This window comes from Amblyomma americanum, chromosome 6 (genome assembly GCF_052857255.1).
Source record: "Amblyomma americanum isolate KBUSLIRL-KWMA chromosome 6, ASM5285725v1, whole genome shotgun sequence".
Classification (NCBI taxonomy): Eukaryota; Metazoa; Arthropoda; class Arachnida; order Ixodida; family Ixodidae; genus Amblyomma; species Amblyomma americanum.
In genome coordinates this window covers 29,014,262-29,029,440 of record NC_135502.1, presented here as the reverse complement: position 1 = coordinate 29,029,440, position 15,179 = coordinate 29,014,262, and the positions used below count along the sequence as shown (strand labels likewise).

The window sequence follows — 15,179 nt, the reverse complement described above, 5'->3', positions numbered from 1 at the left end:
CACATATCTCTCATCACGTCCCCTGGAGTGGGAGCGATGTAGTAAGCGTCAATAAAGGCTCGGGGGCAGTTTTTCCCGCCACGCTAACTATGGCGTAACATGTGTTTACTACAGTCACAACGCTGGAGCACACCAGGGCGACGGACCAGGTTGCGTTGCTACTGCTACTGGACGTCTCTGGCGCTTTTGACAACGTCTACCGCGCACCAATTATCTCGGCGCTTCAGGGAGCCGGTGTGGCGGGCGCCTTTTGCGATATGTTCGCGGCTTCCTGAGCGGGCGAACCATGCGCGTGCGAGTAGGGGGCAAGTTCTCCGAACCTCGTCCCGTGGAACTGGGCTTGCCGCAGGGCTCTCTCTTATCACCATTTCTGTTTAATGTGGCCATGTCGGTGGTGCCGGCCTGCCTCCCCACGAGCAGCCGACACGATGTGTACATGTCCATATACGCAGACGACATTGCTCTGTGGTGCCGGGGGCCACCGGACGAGGCGCTCCGCGTGAGGGAGTGCTTTCAGGGAGCGCTGACAGTAATCGATGGCTGCTTGCACGGCCTCGGTCTGTCGCTGAGCGTGGACAAATCGGTGGCCATGGCTTGCGTTTCGCGCGCGCGCCTTGCGCCATTGTCACTGGACGGGACTCCGATTCTTTGGAGTAAATCGACGTCGTACCTTGGCCCGGACATCGACCGGCGCCTTTCCTTCCGCCCCGCCGCGACCAAAGCCTGTTTGCAGATAAAGAGGATCACCGCCGCCGTGCACAAGCTCGCCGCTCGAGGCCGGGGCATCTCCCAGCAAGCCGCGCTGCGACTATACAACGCCGCAGCATTGGGGGCGGCACTCTACGCGTTGCCGCTCGTCTCGGTGTGCAAACCGTGCTGGGAGAAATTAGAGCTCCAGCACACCAAGTTTCTGCGCGTGTGCGTCAGCCTGCCCAAAAACTCGCAGTGCGCCGCAACACTGGCCGAGGCAGGAGCGTGGCCGCTTCAGCTCCAAGCAGCGCGCAGGGCACTGCATCACATCGACCGGCTCCATCGCGCACCGGACGGCGACTCGCTAATACAGCGCATGTGCACGCACCCGCGCTCTCGAATGGGCGCGGCGCTGCTAGAATATGAGCGCCTCACATAAGCCCCCCCCCCCCCCCCCCTTCCCCTACGGCTCCTGCCCGCCCTGGCCTGCTGCCTCGGAGATGGAGCGAGAGATCGTCGGCATCGCGGGAAAGCTGAGCACACCCCTCCGTGCTGTGCAGCAGCTGGCCAGAGCCGTCATACACGAGGAGCTTCAGGACCATCTCTTCGTGTACACTGATGGCTCAGTGGCTCAGTGGCCCGTGACAGCCGCTCCCTCGCAGCGGCGGCTACCATCCCCGCCCTGCGTCTGCATAGCCAGACACACGCCACTTTCCTGGGCTCTTCCACCACGGCGGAGTTGATGCGAGTCCGGCTGGGATAGGACCTGCTGCTCTCCGTCGTCCATCCGCCACCCAGGAGTGCTCTGCTATGCGACTCCCGCACCGCGCTCAGCCGCCTGCAGTGCAACTGCCGCGGTACCCCACTAGTGCGCGACATTCGCTCACGCATCGAGCGCCTCGCGCAGAAAGGATGCCCTGTGCGTGCATAGTGGGTGCCCGGTCACTGCGGCATCGCTGGCAACGAGGAGGCCGACGAACTCGCAACCGCCGCACACCAACTACCTCCAAGTGAACTGCCCCTTGCGCTGGAGGACGTGCGTGTGTTCATCCAGGACCATCTCCGACGGCAGCACCCCGACCCATGCATCGCCGGAGGTGAGCGCATCGCCAGTATCAACGGCTGCCGCGCTCTTAGGGGAACGACGGGTGGGTCACGGAATCGCGACGAGTGATGCGTGTGATGGGTGCGGTGCAGTGGAAACACTGGAGCACCTGCTCCTTCGCTGTGCCGCGTTCGCCGACGCTCCTCGTGATATGCTCGCGGCCTACAGGGCGCTGGGCATACTTCCAGACTCGCTCAAGCCGCTATTGTGGCTGCAGGAGAATCCGTGCACTCGTGGGCGAACCTCGGTGATCCTCTGCGCATTCCTCGTACAGACGGGCTTGATGTGCCGCCTGTTTTGCGCCAGGTATCATCACGCAGTGACCGAACGCTTCGCGTGTGCTACCTCTGATGATTAACAGCTGGGCGCCCCACCCCAGCTGTTATGTGCAAATTGTTGTGCACGTGTTTTTCCTTTCATTTATTAACTCTGCACGCGCGCAACTTGTACAAATGTATTTTTATGTAAATAGCGTATTTATCACCTCTCCTTCTATCCTTGCTTACTGTCCCCTCACCTCTTTCATTTACTTCTTCAAACTGCCTGCTATCCTTTATTTCCTCTGCCCCAGCTCAGGTGCCGCCGCCGTAGTGATTGCAGATGCCGGGGTAGCAAAAATATTTTACCTTCCTTTATGTTTTTATTTTACATTAAACTCTTACTAATACTACTTATTGATTTTTTTGTTTTTGTTTACTATGCCACACTATACCAACGTGCATCTCTCTGAAGAGACTTTCAACACGTAACCGTTGACGTCTGGCTCGGGGCGTCGATAGCGATCCGGACCCTGACGAGGTGTCCCGACGGTCGAGAGAGAGAGCACTGGTATATATGTGCCAGGGCAGCCTCAGTATAGTGACCACGAAGCTTCGATTCTTATCGCGGCCTCTGCAAAACCGCGAGCAGTTTCCATGAGCGACCACACAAAAACAGAACGACTTAATACGTACTTTCTTACCTGTTTTATATCCCATGCTCTTCCTTGTGTCCAAGGCGCGCAGTGAGGTTGCGCCAGTCGAACATATTTGAGGACTCATTGTACACTTGCGCACAGTCAAAATCAAATTGCGTGAAGCCGGCTCCGAGTGCCTAGGTTCACGTTGTTCTTAAGCATTTTTTGTTATTTAAAAAATGCAAAGCGGACCTTTTATTTTTGCTGAAAAAATTATGACAATGCTTTATTTAATGAAGAGAGCTTAAAAACAAACATTTCTGCAGATCAAAACCACCACAGTCTACTGCAGATATCGTGAATACAGTCCCCGGTCGCTAAGACCGGCATGCCTCTCGTTTAAAAGGCTTTCACACAGTGTTCCCCTTCAGTCAATAGTGTACTCGCGGAGCGTGACGAAACTTCGTGAAATGTGTCACCCTGAAATATACCACGTGAATGGCAGAGACCCATACCGGTGATCATACAGGAAAAGCACGGTTATGAGCGTACGTTGACGACTTGACGAATGTCCCAGTGCAGGCATCTTGCTTCTGGTCGGAATCCTGCATGTGCCATCTGCATCTGCAGATTCACTAAAATATATACGATGACCCTTCTTCCATCTCAAAGCACTGCGCACAACACACCAGCTTAATCGGCGACGAAGTGAGGGTATCCTGCTTGTATGTACTCCAATCACAAACGCCGCGAATGCTTTTCGACTTCACAGCTTACGTCGGCTGCTCCGCGTTTGCTCGGCCAGGCTTACGGCCAACCCGAAGCGCACAAAATGTACAGTTTTCTCGCGCTTTTTGCGTCACGGGTGGTGACTGCGGAAGCGAGACGTCACTTGCACGTACACTGCATGCGTGCTGGTTTTGCGCTCGCTAGACCTGCGAGCAGCGCGAGGAATGGGGTGCCGCGTTGGCCTTGACGTAGTAGACGGAGCCGATGCGCTTGCGGTCCTGGAACCAGTCGCGGATGTCCCGGTGGCGGAAGGCGACCAGCGCCACCGCGAGCGCCATGAGCAGCGTGACGAGTCCCGCGGTGACCACGAGCAGCCGCAGCGTCATGTGGCCGTGGTGGTGCACCTCCTCTTCCTGGCCCGCGGCCGCCGCGCTTTGCTGCACGCAGTGCAGGTCCTCCGTGATCAGATCCGTCACCGGCACGCCGTTCAGCTCGCTGGGCGAGGCGCACCTGCGACAATGAAAATGGAAATTGGTTATGATGAAAGAAGCTTTTGGTGGACTCCTCAGCTGCACCGTGCAGGATATAAAAGAGGGAGTAAAAAAGGAAGAAGCGCCTTAGTGGATGGCTCCGGATTCATGTAGATCACCTGGGATTCTTATTGTGCAGTGGCAGAGCACAGAACGTGTGCGTTTTTTTTTTTCGGGGGGGGGGGGGGGGTCGCCTCAATCCGAACACGGCCGCCATGGCAGAGATTCTATCTTGCGTCCAGCTAGATGAGGCGAGCATGGTAACCACTTAGCCACCATGGTGGGTGTACGTGCGGTCGCGTGTTATTATTATACTGTGGCTGTCATGAGGGCGAGAGTCCGTCTGACGTTTTTTTGGCACCGGATCCAAGTGTACGATAATAACGCAATTTAAGCAGAGGAGCGGGTTAGCTGGCGGCCAATGTTAAACAGCGTTTATATTACCGTGGGGACGGAGGCAACGGAAGAAGAACCGGGACGGGTGATCGTTTTTTGTACTAGACTTTGGTCATTTGCCACTTGTAATCCGCGCTGTTCTGCGTATAATGCAAATATGAGACTATAATGCGCATGCACATAGAGCGCATTCACGCTTTCCGATGCTTTAGCTAGACGGATAGCGTGTAAAGTCACAAATATCGCGTTAGCGTGAATTAGGCGCTCCGAGATTCCAAGTGAGCAGCCTCCAAATGCGAAAGCACATTGGGAGGGGGAAAAATTTAAAATAAAGGCGATGTTACTCCGAACGTAAGCGTTCCGTTCTAGGCGTCCCCAATCAACAGTCCTTAATTTAAAAAAAAGAAAATGAGCTTAAGTTAGCGTTAACAAAGCAGCGAATCTTTGTTTTGTTTCTTTTTCATGCTCTTTGTTAGCGAGACTTAATGACTGAAGACTGTTATCGCGGCCTTATGAAACGCGGTCTTGATGACTTTCTGCTTGCTATGAGCAAGCGATCGAGACCTCTTCGATACGACGTTCGGAATTGTTGGTGGTGCTTCAGGCACATCGTTTCGAAATTTCGCAGTCATCTTTAAACAAAACGCAGCCGATAGCAACACGCATTCTGAACCCGAGAATCGGCGAGTGAACTTGCTGCTGTCGCTGATGCCGAGTTGTTTTGATTCTGTGGGCGCACGTTCACATCAATGTTGTTAGCCAGCGCTGTGTTCGTCTTATTCTTTGTCCTACTGTGTCTGTCTCAGATTACTCTGTTCATTTCATGACGCTTATTGAACAACTATAGTCCGGCATAACGTCTTAACGCACCAATAAACACCGCGTTTTGATTCTTCACCACCTTTCTTACATCAAAGTCCCCGTACATGACTGGCCTCATATATCCAAGGGACGATAATTAGTAACCGCTGCGTGGAGTCAGCCTGCCGCATGATAGCACACTGCTTCCGTTTTTTTTTTTGTACGGTGTTTTGAAGAAATGATAGCGACTCAAGTTGATGTGGCTTTACACAGAATTTCTCTTCCTGGGAGCAGCTGACCAGACCTGACGACGCGCATTCGCGGTTTTCGCTGACCTGCTATCGGCCGTCGCATACGAGAGCGAAATTATATTAAAGTGAAAACTTTAATTGTTTTGTCTATAGAGGAATTTAGTGAGCACTAAAAGATTTAGTCACAGACTACAAAGTAGCCAGACATTAGCTTGAGTTCGTGTTCTTTAGCTCAGTACTACTACTTGCAGGTATTCATAATTAAGATGCTCTAAATCTACCTTTTTTATCAGCCAGTAGCGAACGCTCAATTAACGATGTTGTGCTGCCAAGCACTGTGTCATCGGCTCAGTACTGAGCGCTGAGAGCTGAGAGAGAGTTCAACGCTATAAGAACTCCAGTGGTAGAAATTTCTGCTAAGCCCCACCACTTCGGTGTACCTGAGGGCCCGCTGTGCAGCTCTCGGGTATGTCACTGCACCTTAAAATCACGTTGAGTGGTTTTGGTAACACATAACACAAACAATGCAGTGTTACTCGCGGCCCGGAGAGAGATATATAGACAACATCAAGAAAATATGTGTCCGTCATGATGAGTTTTTAAGAAATATTTTCTGCTTTCTTTTCTCACGTGCATGTTACTTTTTAGGCACAGCCATTTTCCCTTCGCTATGATGATATACAACATACCGATATAAAATACCGCCATGGCAGGGCTTCATATGCTGGCTGGTTGGCATGGCTCTAAGAACACTGAGCTCGAATTTTAGCATGTGCTGTTGGTTCTGGGTATGCCAATGGCCAGCCTGCCAGCTATGTGGTGCAACCTTTCGACTTACATTTGAACCGCCTTTTAGCCACATTCGTGTACAACAGCGCAGTGCCGTAAATACACCAAATTTCCTTAGATGATGTGCAGGATGCGTAAAAAATCCCCAGGCCACAGGATATGCTTTTGAGTCGAGTAGAATAGGACATTTACGGCACATCCGAAGCTCAAAAGCTCTGTCAGTGATCGAAGAAAAATCATTGTCGCCACTGGGAACCTTGTTAAGTTCATAAATGCGTGGTGTCTCCTTCGCGTTGTCCGCGTTCCCGAGCGCTGCAGTCTTCATAATGAACAACCAACTTGCCCAATCAGCTGTCTTAAGTGCCAAAATATACCGCAGGAAAGCATACCCTGCGGTCTAGGAACTTTTGATGCACCCTGTACCTATCTCTGTGGTAGAGTAGAGCTCGCAAATGATGAAGCTAGGCAAATATGTAATAAAGGCAAGCGCAGTTTTTGTAGAATTTTGTTTTCACAGTTTGTGCAGTGAAGACAAATTTATCGGTACTTCTGCTCACTCGAGATAATGCCGGCATAGTTCCATCATTTCGTCCTCGAAGTGCAATAAACATTAGAAGCCTACTGTCTAAGCTGCATACTTCAGCAATCTGCAAAGTGACAACTGCAAACATAGATGCAGACAAACAGGGCGGTTATCTAATGGACAGTAACATATGATAGTGCTCTCTAGCGGGGGGGGGGGGGGGGGAGGGGAGGGGGGTGCATCCAGCTTGAGGCTATAAACAACAGAGAAAAGAGCTGTTTCCAGGCGTTCACGCAAGTGAGCTGTAGGCCGATGCCGACGCCGAATGATTGGAAAACTCAAGCACCAATTACTTGGGTCAATAACTACTACGTCACAGCTCTACAACGATAAGAAGCAGAACATTCTGAAATCAGGACTCGGTTCTAAAGGCTAAATTGAAACAAAACGGCGCGAAACTGTCACACCGACATAAAAATAGCAGTCGCGAATAATTCATAACTAGCGAAGGAAAGTTAGAAACAGTCGTTTCTTACTCGAATTTGGTAGTAAGTTCCGGAGCGAAGTGGCAGCCTCTGACCCACTGCAACGAGCAGTTGCAGTGCCAAGGGTTTCCGCGCAGATCCAGAACTTTTATGGTGCACCACTCGAAGCCAGCGAACGAAAGTGACGTTAGGTTGCCATAGGCCAGGTACAACTCTTCAAGCGACTTGTTGTCTCTGTCGATGTCAAAGGCACCGGCTTCGATGGAGCTCAAAGCAGGGTTGTTGGAGAGGTCCAGGACTTTCAGATGCATGAGGTTCACGAAGGTTCCATCCTGCACAGACTCCAGCTTGGGCATTGCCGACAGGTGTAGCTCTTCTATGTCGTCTACATTGGCAAAGGACTCGCTGGTGAGCATCGTGATAGGATTGTGCTCCAGATGCAAAACCTTCAGGGACATCGCGCTGCTCAGCGCCCTGGTAGGCACTTCTTCAAACTCGTTGTCCGAGAGCTCCAGTAATTTCAGCGCCGGCAACTCGTGGAATACGTTTCCCGGAAGTGAACGGAGGCCGAGCATACGCAAGTCCAGGTGTTCCAGTTTGTGCAAGCTGCCAAGCCACAAGGAATCGATGGATTTCAGAGTGTTTCCAGCAAGCACAAGCTTCTTGAGGGAGGTTAGCGCGCCAAATACTTTAGGCTGTAGAGACTCTATGAAGTTGTCGGTCAGGTTCAACACCAGGAGGTTCTTGAGTCCCTCGAAGCACTCCGGACGCACATAAGCGATGTTGTTGTGGCTCAAGTCGAGAACTTCGAGGGAGTCCAGAGCTGAAAACGTGCTAGCGGGCAGCTCGCTGATGCGGTTGAAGTGCAGGTCAAGCACTTCAAGTGCTGGTAGTTTTGGGAACCTAGTTAACTCGCTAATTATGTTGTGGCTAGCGTCGATACCGACCACCGTTCCGTCCATTTCTGGAAGCCTGTGTAGTGAATGGTTCGCGCAGCGAAGGAAAACTTCCCCGGCGTCGTCGAACACGGTGCACGCGCAACCGGAGGCCTGGCACATGTCCTTGGTGTTCGCCGCTGAGGGTGAAGCGAGCAGCACCAACAGCGACAGTGGTAAAAGCGCCTTTTTATCCATGGTTAACCTGAAAAGCAATTATCATGCAGAATGAGTAATCAGGAAGCCTAGAAATGCCGAAATAAAATGTACCGCATCTCCTTTAGTCGTTTTGGACTACGTCTTCTTGTCGCTGTGATAATAGCGTTGGCGTTGTAGCAGTCGACATAATTTGTAAACAACGCTTCCAAATTTAATTCTGACTTTACTGACTAATTATGTTCGTGTGCTGCATTGTTCTTGCTTTAAAACACTGTAGCCTCACAAATACCCTAAAGGTTAGTCGAAACTTGTTTTTTTTTACTTATTGCCGCAATAGGCTTGAGATCAGGAAAAAAGAGCGCGTAGTCTAGAGCTCAAGGTGTTTGCTCCTAAGCAATATACTGGGGATTTTGTAGCATTCATGAAAGTACTAAGTTTCGATGGGAGAGAGGACCTCTCATCCTTTCAAAGATTTGTGGTGCATAACGCTTGTGGTACATAACGAGCCACAAAGCTGTAGTTGATGTCAGGACGGCGCGAAAGGAACAAGGACAGAGAGGCACAAAAACACAACAGGACAGGCACCAACTCGTGACTGCCAAATGGATAGGGCAATAAGGTTGGCACATGCAATGACAGGGTCGGTACGGAAACTTGTATGGGGGAAAGGGCCCAAAGCGGAAGAAATATGCTCAAGAAGTACTTTGGTTTGGGCTAGTTGGTTCATAGCTGTAGTTGATGTCAGGAAGGCGCGAAAGGAACAAGGACAAAAGAGGCACAAGAACACAACAGTACAGGCGCGAAATCCTGACTGCCAAATGGATAGGGCAATAAGGTTGGCACATGCAATGACAGGGTCGGTACGGAAACTTGTATGGGGGAAAGGGCCCAAAGCGGAAGAAATATGCTCAAGAAGTACTTTGGTTTGGGCTAGTTGGTTCATAGCTGTAGTTCATGACGGGGCGGCGCGAAAGGAACTAGGACAAAAGAGGCACAAGAACACAACAGTACAGGCGCGAAATCGTGACTGCCAAATGGATAGGGCAATAAGGTTGGCACATGCAATGACAGGGTCGGTACGGAAACTTGTATGGGGGAAAGGGCCCAAAGCGGAAGAAATATGCTCAAGAAGTACTTTGGTTTGGGCTAGTTGGTTCATAGCTGTAGTTGATGACGGGGCAGCGCGAAAGGAACTAGGACAAAAGAGGCACAAGAACACAACAGTACAGGCGCGAAATCGTGACTGCCAAATGGATAGGGCAATAAGGTTGGCACATGCAATGACAGGGTCGGTACGGAAACTTGTACGGAAACCTGTTCTGTTGTTTTCTTGTGCCTCTCTGTCCTTGTTCCTTTCGCGCCTTCTTGACATCAACTACAGCTATGAACCAACTAGCCCAAACCAAAGTACTTCTTGAGCATATTTCTTCTGCTTTGGGCCCTTTCCCCCATAAAAGTTTCCGTACCGACCCTGTCATTGCATGTGCCAACCTTATTGCCGTATCCATTTGCCAGCCACGAGTTGGTGCCTGGCCTGTTGTGTTTTTGTGCCTCTCTGTCCTAGTTCCTTTCGCGCCGTCCTGACATCAACTACAGCTATGAACCAACTAGCCCAAACCAAAGTACTTCTTGAGCATATTTCTTCCGCTTTGGGCCCTTTCCCCCATACAAGTTTCCGTACCGACCCTGTCATTGCATGTGCCAACCTTATTGCCCTATCCATTTGCCAGTCACGAGTTGGTGCCTGCCCTGTTGTTTTTGTGCCTCTCTGTCCTAGTTCCTTTCGCGCCTTCCTGACGTCGACTACAGCTATGAACCAACTAGCCCAAACCAAAGTACTTCTTGAGCATATTTCTTCCGCTTTGGGCCCTTTCCCCCATACAAGTTTCCGTACCGACACTGTCATTGCATGTGCCAACCTTATTGCCGTATCCATTTGCCAGTCACGAGTTGGTGCCTGTCCTGTTGTGTTTTTGTGCCTCTCTGTCCTAGTTCCTTTCGCGCCTTCCTGACATCAACTACAGCTATGAACCAACTAGCCCAAACCAAAGTACTTCTTGAGCATATTTCTTCAGCTTTGGGCCCTTTCCCCCATACAAGTTTCCGTACCGACCCTGTCATTGCATGTGCCAACCTTATTGCCCTATCCATTTGCCAGTCACGAGTTGGTGCCTGTCCTGTTGTGTTTTTGTGCCTCTCTGTCCTAGTTCCTTTCGCGCCGTCCTGACATCAACTACAGCTATGAACCAACAAGCCCAAACCAAAGTACTTCTTGAGCATATTTCTTCCGCTTTGGGCCCTTTCCCCCATACAAGTTTCCGTACCGACCCTGTCATTGCATGTGCCAACCTTATTGCCGTATCCATTTGCCAGTCACGAGTTGGTGCCTGTCCTGTTGTGTTTTTGTGCCCCTCTGTCCTAGTTCCTTTCGCGCCTTCCTGACATCAACTACAGCTATGAACCAACTAGCCCAAACCAAAGTACTTCTTGAGCATATTTCTTCCGCTTTGGGCCCTTTCCCCCATACAAGTTTCCGTACCGACCCTGTCATTGCATGTGCCAACCTTATTGCCGTATCCATTTGCCAGTCACGAGTTGGTGCCTGTCCTGTTGTGTTTTTGTGCCTCTCTGTCCTAGTTCCTTTCGCGCCGTCCTGACATCAACTACAGCTATGAACCAACTAGCCCAAACCAAAGTACTTCTTGAGCCACACAGCATGACCTATAATGAAACCCCATGAGCACTTACCCTTGGCAAAGGGTGTACATTAATTCCAACCCTGAAAGCAAAAAGTTTACAGCACGAAACTGCGCCGAGGATGAGTTTTCACCCAGTATTTCATTTAGAAAAAGCTCCGAACTAGTGCCGTTGTTGCGTTACCGCACGTGTTTTTCTATCCTTATGTCTAAGTACTCTGTTACGGCTCTGCCAGCTAATACCGCCGAGAACTTTGCGTGATAACTCTGTGTAAGTTAATCATTTTTCTGATACAAGGCCGGGGCTGAATGAGATGGAAGTACTGTGTGTATAGCTAGTTACAACTGCGTTGAGAAAATGTAAAATAGTGTAATCATACTAATCACCATTTATTTCATGTGCACCAGAAACAACGGTAAAGCCCTGGTACTGGTCCACCATATACAAAGCAATATTACAAAAAGGAAAACAATGAGGACAACAGAGCGTTGAACTGACAAAACGATAAGAAGAGTCATGTGGCAGCAAAGCCCGTAAACCAAGACAAAATAGTGGGAAATGAGTACAAAGCACAACGAAAAAGCGCACAGTAGCAGGCTTCCGCGCCCGGTCATAGCTCAAGGCGCGAGGAAAAGAGAGAAGAGAGAGAAAAAAAGCGATCATGTGCACTTGTGAAATGCAGCTAAAATACTACAATTTTCAATTTGCTCGCTAATAAGAATAATCAGCCTTGAGATATGTCTAGACGGTTCGAATAAGTATTATGAAATGACTGTAATCTCTCAATAGGAATGTGTCGACTGTTATGAAAGGGCGATTTGCCCGCACAGTTTTGCTCTGCACGCAAAAGTTAACAAGCCTAAACATGCCATTGCGCAAATTATCGCCATGGGCGTATTTGTAAAGGAAAATAGCATGTAATGTTTGTGAGTGCACATAAACAAACAAACAAACAAACTAGCAAATTCGCTCAAGACCGGCCAATAATTGTACGAGAGACACGTTTCGCAATTGCTTTTACTATCAGTTAGCGTACACACAAGCATCGCAATGTCATAGGAACTTTACGGTTTTGGTCTGTGGGTGGCGCTGTGCACCCACTCATTAAGGTTGCGATTTCTTGGAATCAAACAATCAGGGATTCAGTACAACAAAAATGTCGGCGTGATCCTGCGTTTTTTAGTGAATAGGTATTGAATAACCTTATGTGGCCGAGAATAAAGAAATCGCTTCGCAAGATTTCTTCTGTCTTTATCTTGTTCGAACACCTCCTACTGCAGCCATTCTTATGTTCATCCTTAGGTTCATCCTTCAGGCGTGAAGAAGGGAAAAAAATCAGCAAGGTTTGTGGCTAGCGCCACGTTGTTTATACGTAACATCAAACTTGGTTTCTTTACGCGTCTTCCTTGGGTGACACAGCATTTTTTTTAGTTCACTACGATCAAACAGAACGATCTTCTAGGGCCTGTTTGGAAGCCTCGTTAAATGCTCATCCAACACAAAGCAGAAGGCAACACGACACAGGCCGCAGGAGGCTCACAACGCTACGACAGCCTCTTCGTGATATCATGTAAATGGAAACAAACTACTTCAGCAACCACTGGGAACCCCGAAAACTTTGAGGAATAATAAAATCACGTTACCTTTTGTGCGAATAGTATTCTGAGCTTGTCGGAGTGTGTTCACATGGCCAACGCCGTCAGAAGGAAAGGCGATTGGTTTCGTCAACAATGTCAGCGTATAGGCTTGGTAGGTGTCCACCTATGGGCTCCTGCTGCAGACAGACGCACGACGTGTTTTGCTCGCGGTTATCGCCGCCCGTCCAGGCTCCAGAGTGCAAGTTTCTGCCGCTCCTGAGGCAACAGGGCTCTCAAATGCAGCACGTATCGGCGGACCGTCCGAAGAGGAAGGCCTGCACGCGGTACAGAGATAATCTCCCGGCTCGGCCCATAAGTGCGCCCGTCGGGAAACGCCGAGGACGGCGATAAGCTCAGCTAAGCGAGCCGTATAGGTGACGGCACACAAGATAAGGGCGTGACGCACTACGTGCCAAGACGCACAGAGGTTTGATGGAACGCAGTAGGCGTCTGTGCGGAGCTTGCATTGCCTGATTGCCATTAAAGCGAGAAAACGTTCGGCTTTCATCATTTGCTTGAGGAACTCTGGCTGACACACCGCAACAAGCGTGCATCCATGACGTCAGAGTCACCCTGCATAAATAAAGGTTTAACCTAAGCTATAATCTGCACTTATAATCGCACTTATTGCTAATTGCTGATGCAATGCTTGCGAATATTTTTTTATTTCCCGCAATACTAGTTTGTTTTCCTTGAGCACCGGCCATCTCATTATTTTTGTAGCAAAGATAACTGGGCGAGAACAGACCGGACACAGAAACAACGCGACACATAGAACATGACCATTGTTGTTTTAGGCTGAGTTTGCAAAGCCCACAGGCCTTGTAAACGATTATTCCTATTGCAATTTTAAGCGAGATATTTAAAAAAGGAACACTGCTACGTCTAGAATTTCATCAAAGAGCTGCGTCTTGTGATCAAATCGTGATGGGAAAAGATTTCTTATTTCTCTTTTGCTTGCTTTGGTTTGCAGTTTCTCCCGATGCGGTTTTACGTAGTTTTATGCATAAGTGTGCTTCCTTTGCTGCATGCTAAAATGCTGCCCTATGTGCTTGAGGAGATAAGAACCCTAAAGCTGGTCCAGAGCTTTTTACCTGGCTTCCTGGCAACATTTGTCTGTTACAGAATGAAGTTTCAATTAAAATTAGCTCAATCAGTGTTTACTATAAGCGTGGTCATCCCTGTGCATGTTGCGCTATGGAACCGTGGATCGCAAAACCCTGTTCCAAGTTGCTGTGTATACTGATGTGCAGAAACCTATATATGAGCGCGAGTGAACAGGATTCGGACTGCGTGCGCCGGTGTCATCGACCGTAGGCATTAATACGTGTCGCCAATATTTCCTTTCCTTTTCTCTAAACATCATCTGGATGCCTGTTTGCGGTGGGTTGAACGCCACGCATCCCACCTGAGCCGGCGCTGCGACACAGGCCGTAGTTCTACCATAGTATTTCAATATCTCCCCTGCATTTCCAGTGTGCCTTAGAACGGAAACCTCTCTCTGTGGTGTCCCGCGCATGACATGTAGTTTGACAGAACGGCATCGCTGCGAAACTTGTCTACTTCCGTCACCAACCTTACTAGTTAATAGCAAAATCACACAGACTTGAGTAATACTGGTTGCCCCTAGCTGCCTCTCGGCGCTGATCATCGTAGCTCTTGAAATCGGTTGACTTCAGAACAACAGTGCTTTGCAAGTACTGCAGAAAGCGGTCTACAATTTTGACCGTTTGCGCCACTGGCGACGAAGATAACCAAGACAACCAGGAAAAACAGAAAGTTTTCTAAACTAATTCATCTCGCAGTTAACACACAGATCAAAAAGAACAAGTCATATGCTAAAAACGTTACGTCACCTTGTCGTTAGATACGCCGGGAAAATGCGTTGTCGGAAGCTGCTGAGTCGGTGTCCCTGTGTATTTTACTGAATGATTGCCAGAAAAATTAAAGACAAAAGTATAGAAATTGGATTCAGCGTAGCTCGCTTTTCTGATTATCGTGCAATTTGAATCGTTATGAGGTATCTAAATCGTGGTAATAAAGAACATACTTTCTTGTTCAAGGATTGTATACGCTCTAATGAGGATGACCTTCGGAAACGCGTACGCGCTCTCCTTTCCTACGTGGAGGGCCCAAGCCGATCCTCAGTTATGAAGCTATGAGCCTTGAGCAGAAAAGAATTTTTGTTCAACATCAACTGGACAATGCCCAATTCATGACGGGCGCTCTACAGCGACGACGCAGTTATTACGGAACACCCCAGCGTGAGTGACTGGTATGCGTTAGCTTTACGTCCCGTATGCCAATTGTGTGCATTTACTGTAAAGAATAAGCGCCTGCATCCTCAGTAAACGCTTCCGGCCTGACAACCCACACGCAAGTCGTCCGCATTCTGTAAACTGCTAAAAGTCCTTTATGTAACTCCAGAACATACCTTTGCATATTATATGGATGAAGCAATTGGTTAATTATGCATACTCGCATAATTTAGCTGCATGGAACACCTTTCTGGCTGAAGTGAGAGACACGACGTGGGAAAAGCCGCCAGCACCCGCTA

The 15,179-nt window shown here is 49.3% G+C and overlaps 1 protein-coding gene across 1 annotated transcript; it reads right to left on the bottom strand.

The window, feature by feature from the left end:
- Nucleotides 1-2,930: 2,930 nt before the first annotated feature.
- Nucleotides 2,931-12,905, bottom strand: LOC144136522 (uncharacterized). The gene is made up of 3 exons (XM_077668900.1): nucleotides 12,629-12,905; nucleotides 7,246-8,334; nucleotides 2,931-3,929 (listed from the first exon to the last, which is right to left on the bottom strand). Exons 2-3 carry the CDS (start codon nucleotides 8,325-8,327, stop codon nucleotides 3,620-3,622), a joined length of 1,392 nt encoding a protein of 463 aa, XP_077525026.1. The 5' UTR covers nucleotides 8,328-8,334; nucleotides 12,629-12,905; the 3' UTR covers nucleotides 2,931-3,619.
- Nucleotides 12,906-15,179: the final 2,274 nt, after the last annotated feature.